The 6,184-nt window shown below is 39.6% G+C and overlaps 1 protein-coding gene across 1 annotated transcript in view; it reads left to right on the forward strand.

Moving 5' to 3' along the window:
- Positions 1–29: 29 nt before the first annotated feature.
- Positions 30–6,184, forward strand: part of mcoln3b (mucolipin TRP cation channel 3b) — a 7,535-nt gene continuing 1,380 nt past the window's right edge. The window contains exons 1-13 of the mRNA XM_019894340.1: positions 30–90; positions 486–694; positions 773–940; positions 1,235–1,388; positions 1,487–1,562; positions 1,658–1,754; positions 2,372–2,471; positions 2,548–2,660; positions 2,731–2,880; positions 2,968–3,069; positions 3,287–3,409; positions 3,550–3,756; positions 3,860–3,987. Of these exons, the coding sequence (XP_019749899.1) occupies positions 554–694; positions 773–940; positions 1,235–1,388; positions 1,487–1,562; positions 1,658–1,754; positions 2,372–2,471; positions 2,548–2,660; positions 2,731–2,880; positions 2,968–3,069; positions 3,287–3,409; positions 3,550–3,756; positions 3,860–3,987 (1,559 nt within the window). The 5' untranslated portion in view covers positions 30–90; positions 486–553. The remainder of the gene's footprint in view (positions 91–485; positions 695–772; positions 941–1,234; positions 1,389–1,486; positions 1,563–1,657; positions 1,755–2,371; positions 2,472–2,547; positions 2,661–2,730; positions 2,881–2,967; positions 3,070–3,286; positions 3,410–3,549; positions 3,757–3,859; positions 3,988–6,184) is intronic.

A 6,184-nucleotide genomic window follows, 5' to 3' on the forward strand; every position in this document is an offset into this window, starting at 1 on the left:
GACGCAAGCAACGTCTTTTTGAGCATAATCCGAAACCTTCGCAGGTTAGAGCTGTCTGACTGCCATCACACAAGAAAGTACAGTAATCAGGTCAGTGGCGAACCTTAGATAAAGTGTACATTTGGATATTATACATGTTATATATGTGGTGATATGCATGTGGTGGAAAACTGGAATTTAATTTAATTTAATGTTATATCAATTAAAATAAATTGAGTTAAATTCACATTCAGAAGCATTTATTCTACTGTTTATCCAGTGAGAAACCTATAGCATAATATTGGGGGGAAAGACAAGGAAAACATTTTTGAAAGAATTTGTTTGGTCAGACTGCGCAATGTATGATGACAATTGTGATTATTTGCTAATATAAACAAAATTATAGACATAAGTAACTACAGTAACTTGAAAGTTAGAAATGAACAACTCCATGATATTTCACGATACACAGTACAGTACTACTGCATATCTTTTCATTTATGCAGGAGCCCGCTGATTTGTATGACGTACACGAGAGACTCACACTGTCTGGGCTGATCATCGGGATCATTCAATGGAAGCGGACAATGTGGAGTTTCTCAGAAGGAAAATCAAATATTACTTCATGAACCCTTGTGAAAAGTACCATGCTCGTGGAAGGAAACCATGGAAACTTATTCTGCAGATCATCAAAATTGCCATTATCACGGTCCAAGTATGTATGATGTACACATCATTTTGTTATATCTGCATTCTGATCAGCGCTTATTTTTTTTTTTTTTTATCCTCTTAGTTGGTGTCGTTTGGGCTGAGCAACCAGATGGTTGTAACTTTTAAGGAAGAAAACCTGATGACATTTCAGCACCTCTTCTTGAAGGATTATGTTGACGGGACCATTGAAACATACGCCATTTATAGACAAGAAGATGTTTATGATCACATCAAATATGTAATCGAACAGGCAAGTGAATGTTAACATTTTTAATCCCCTTTATTAATCTATATCATTTTATTTCGTGGAATCTATGTCTTCTTTCTTTCTTTTCTTGCATGTATTTCTTTCTTTGAGAGATTATTGCAGCTCATTTTGTGTGAATGTAAATCATTCACGGACCTCCATTATACTGCTTGCTTATGTTGTTAAAGTTACGATGTGTTTGTGAACTTTGGACACACTGATTCATGTGGTCATCTAGCATTACTTTAGTGCCGCTTGTTTCAGATTGTAACATGACTTTAAATGTTTTTTTTCCAGTACGGACGTCTGCACAACACCACAGTCGGAAACCATGAATATGAGAAAACTGGCTCTGTCTACACACCCTTGTCACTGTGTCAGGAGTTCTATAGGAATGGCACCATTTACCCTGGCAACGACACTTTCGAAATTGATGCTCATGTGGAAAGTGGTAGGGGGGGGATTGTTTTCAGATTACATATTAATGTCGAATGCAAACAATTCACATGACACCAAAAGTGATTATGATTTATGGCTTGTGTCACACAGATTGCATTGACATCTATCCAATGACTCAGTCGTCATCACAAGACATGCTCCCGCATTTTGAGTTGCACTTTAAAAGGTGTGTTAGACTTCACATTGCACTGCTGCATCATTTGTCTGCACGGTGCGACTGAGAAAAATCTCTCATGTAACCGTGCGTGCTTTGTTTTCCAGATTGCTCTCCATCAAGATTTCATTTGTCCTCAAAGCCATCAATCTACAGACAGTCAGACACAGAGAGCTGCCAGACTGCTATGACTTCAACATCCTTGTGCGACATATGGGACTCCGTACTATTTGCACATCTCAGTATTAGTTTTAAGGCCTGTTGAATGAACCCACACTCACCAAACCCTTCCGTAAAGTTCACCTTCTTGCTATAATGAGCCGCAACACACCGTATGATCTGAAATTTATTTTGACAAAGATTGCTCTTTTTTTCTTTAGGTTTGATATTGTCACATAGGTGCATCTGCAAGTGCATCATCTAAATGGTGTGTTAATTTTGGTCGAATAACATAAGAGGCATTTACAAACACATATTAATATGACAGAGTGATGTAAGTCACACCTACAATGATGCATATGTGTATCGGGAAATACTGTAATAAGTATATTTTTCAAAAGTGAAAAACTACAGTGCAGTATTTTTGATACAACTCCCTTATTCAATTGTGCAGGCAGTGGTGTCAAATCCAGGTCCAGAAATTAAAAACCCTGCCGCAGTTTGGCATTAGCTTCGACCCAACTGGCAGGTAAACAAGCTTGTTTACTGTAGCAGGGTTTTTAATTTCTGAAGCTGGATTTGATGCGCCTTTGTGTCCAGGTACCCAGTGTTGGAGCTACCGAATGTATGGCTCTTATAGGATTAACCTTTCTGCTTAACAGATCACTTTCAACAATGGAGCGCACAGCGGCAGGATAAAGGTGGACCTTGAAAACGATGTGGAGATCAAGGAATGCAGAGACTGGAAAGTAACCGGAGCTTGTATGTTTGCTGAGCTGAAGTACATTGGTGCTTACTTTCCGGATTAGAGTGGTAATATTTATTTTTTTGCTCTCAGCCGCCAAAAGCATATACCTGACCGTGGTGTTTGACTGCATCATCATCTTAACATGCATGATTTCCTTCACTCTTTGCCTACGCTCAGTGTTCACTGGGATACAACTTCAGTTTGTAAGTCCACATCATTGACGACTTGAAGCACATTTCACTTTCAGTGATGCATTATTTTTATTTTGCCTAGGAGTACACACTCTTCTGCAAGAACCAGAATGGAAAAGACGTCCCGTGGTCTGACAGGCTGGAGTTCATTAATGGCTGGTACATCCTGATCATTGCCAGTGACTTGTTAACCATCACTGGCTCCATTCTCAAGATTGATATTCAAACTAAAGTAATAGTCATGCAATAATTCGATCCATCCCTGTCTCCCCCGCCCCCTTTTTTTTTAATAAACCTTTCTTTATTTTTCATTTTGTAGGTCCTGACTACCTACGATGTGTGCAGTATCTTCCTTGGTCTTGGCACCATGTTTGTTTGGATCGGGGTCATCCGCTACATGGGCTACTTTCGCAAGTACAATGTGAGCAAATTTGAATGTTTATATTTTTCACATGCAAAAGCCCACTTTGTTTGCATTTTGTAGAGCCTAAATAAGGTCAACTTGTGCCTAAGATTTCCGAAACAAATCACCTGCCATTCAGTGAGCTCACGTTTTAGGAATGAGACTCAGAATCATAAGTGCTGGAATAAAATTCCTGTGGGACCGAGGCAGTTTATGTGCCCCTTTGTCCCCACAGATCCTCATCCTGACACTCAGGGCAGCTTTCCCAAATGTTATCCGTTTCATTTGCTGTGCTGGAATCATCTACCTGAGCTACTGCTTTTGTGGATGGATCGTCCTTGGCCCATATCACGAAAAGGTAAAATCGCTTGTTTTTTTTTCAAAATTGAATTCAGACAAGCACAGCTCTGCTATTCCTGGCTGCCAATATTCACGAAGGACAAACTTACAGTAACAACATTTCTCCCCTTTTGCCCGCCCCCCCCCCCCAAAAAAAAGTTCAGGACCTTGAACACAGTCTCGGAGTGTCTATTTTCCCTGATCAATGGAGATGACATGTTTCCCACATTTAAAAACATGAAACAGAAGAGCAACTTGATTTGGATTTTCAGCAGAGTCTACCTCTATAGCTTTGTCTCGCTTTTCATCTACATGATCCTCAGTCTATTCATCACTATCATCACAGACACCTATGACACCATCAAGGTAAATATTTCTGGTTACCATTAACTGCCCCAATTTTGACCCCTTCAAGAAATCATCAGGATGTTCTAATAGCATTCTCACGATCACAATGACTCATTCGCAGCAACAACAGCAGACTGGGAGACCTATGTCAGAACTCCAGCAATTCCTATCAGTGTGTGAAGACCCCCCAAATTCTGGAGTATACAGGCTTGACAAGAACAGCTGTTTCTTGCAAAGCTGCATAAAAAAGTAGGTCAAAAACACTCGTGCAGTTTTATGAGCAACCTACTGTACTGTCATGTGTGTCCTTTGTTGTGGTCACAAATTTTATGTGATTATCTGAATGCTTGTGGAGAAACTTTGTTTTTTTGATAGCTCAGAGCTCACTAGTCATGCCTGTTAACTCATTCACTCCCAAAGACATTTTTAAACGTCTTTTCAGACTTGGTCCAGAATTGGCTGGTACTGAATGAGTTTTAAATGCATGATCACATGCCTCACATATTGATTCACGCATTACCCACCGGCCAAAATCATGGATTATTTAATTTACGGTAATTGGCTGCCTTTTCACAAATTGTAACCATCTTTGTGAAACAACGTAAAAAGTATCTCATACATTGGGTTCAGAATACTTGTTCAAAAAGTATGTTAAAAACACACACAGGCACACAAATAATAATACAATTTTAACATGTATGGTATTGGGGACATTGGGGATAACAGTAACACTTTTTGTTTGAGCAAGTGCAACTTTGTGGTTCTTTGTGCTAGCAATCTCAAATTTTGACATCTTCCGGTTGCCCTGGTATTTGTCTGCCAGACATGACATGCACTGGCGCTTCCACTATACCATCATAGATTATGTAAATTATTGTAATATGTTGTTACAACCTACCCCAGTACCAGGGTGAGTTAGTACAGTACTTGAGGATGGATGTAACAATTAAATTACGATGCTTCAAAAAAGAGCCTTACGAATACATTTATGGAAGCATTTAAATAAATAAGAAAGAAGGAGCAATTAACTTGCAAGACTACAACAATAATGCACTGAATAAAAAGTGTAAATTGAATTCAATGAAAATAAATACAATAAATTATATAATAATTAAAAAATATTAATAACTCAACTGTATTTATAGACTTTGAAACAACCACCGCTGTAAACAAAGTATAAACTGTTGTGTGTCTTTTGTAGCCTGAAACAAGTTAATGTGAAAAAGTATTTGAACACTTGGACAGCTGTGGAACAATCAACAAACTATTTTGAGCAGTATTTACTGTGAACAGTGCTTCATAAGACATTTGAACAGTGTAACCATCGACTGAACGATAAACAAAACGGGTATTTTTAAGGTGCAACTTTACATCATAAGCAAACCGCCGGAGGCACAATACTTACGTTTAATTAGATAGGCAGTTGTGGCACATGTGGTTGTCTTTGCCTGGGGTGCAGGTTTCATGAACACAAACTTCACACTGCTGACAGATCTGATCCACACTTCCCTTGGCTATCAGTTATCAAAGTGTGTTGGTTTGCATGTATCACAATATCAAGCATCACTTTTTAAGAACAGTTACAACCCTCCTCATGCCAGGCAACCAATAACAAGCAAAGCTTTTGCCTTAAGTTTCAAAGCTAATATTATATAATATTAAACTTGAGAAACTTAGCTTATGTAAGTGAAACAATTGTATCTGCAACACAATGGACACACAAAGTGTGTGTGTGAGAGAGAGAGAGAGAGAGAGAGAGCGCGAGAGAGAGAGAGACACACACACACAAACACACACACACAAACACACACACACACACACACACACACACACACACACACACACACACACACATTTTTACTTTCTTACCTCGGGAAAAAAATGGGGGCTCCAGAACACGGTTACATGAAATGTTAAAAACTTTGGTGAAGCCTCATACCGTATGAGGCTTCACCAAAGAGCTCAATATCTAAGTGGCCATTGATTGTATGATGATATCACAACAGCTCATTGCTGTTCGGTCAGATCGAGTGTTACAACCATCCCCGGTCACTCGACAGACTCTAGTCAATTGGCGATATACTGTAGACCACACATGTAAAAGTGCCGGCCCGCGGGCCAAATCCGGCCCGCGAGAATGTTTTCAGTGGCCCCTGGGATGATATTGATTTATTATTAGATCCGGCCCGCGGACCGCAGCAAGCCGAGAGCCCGTAGATCTTTTACACGCACCAAAACTACATTTCCCACAATGCAACGGTGACGCGCCAAGCAGTCGGCCGCTTTATTTAAATATTTATTCGTCTAGCAGTCGTTCCCATAAGAGTGACATTAGCTTTCAGATACCCATCAAAAATGGCAAAACGGAAGGTGGACACTGAGAACCGGGGGTTTCAAACAAGGTGAGAGTCGAAGAACATGTTCATGGACGTAGCTGGAAAACCTG

The sequence above is a fragment of the Hippocampus comes genome, unplaced genomic scaffold (genome assembly GCF_001891065.2).
Source record: "Hippocampus comes isolate QL1 unplaced genomic scaffold, H_comes_QL1_v1.1 scaffold282, whole genome shotgun sequence".
NCBI classification, from domain to species: Eukaryota; Metazoa; Chordata; class Actinopteri; order Syngnathiformes; family Syngnathidae; genus Hippocampus; species Hippocampus comes.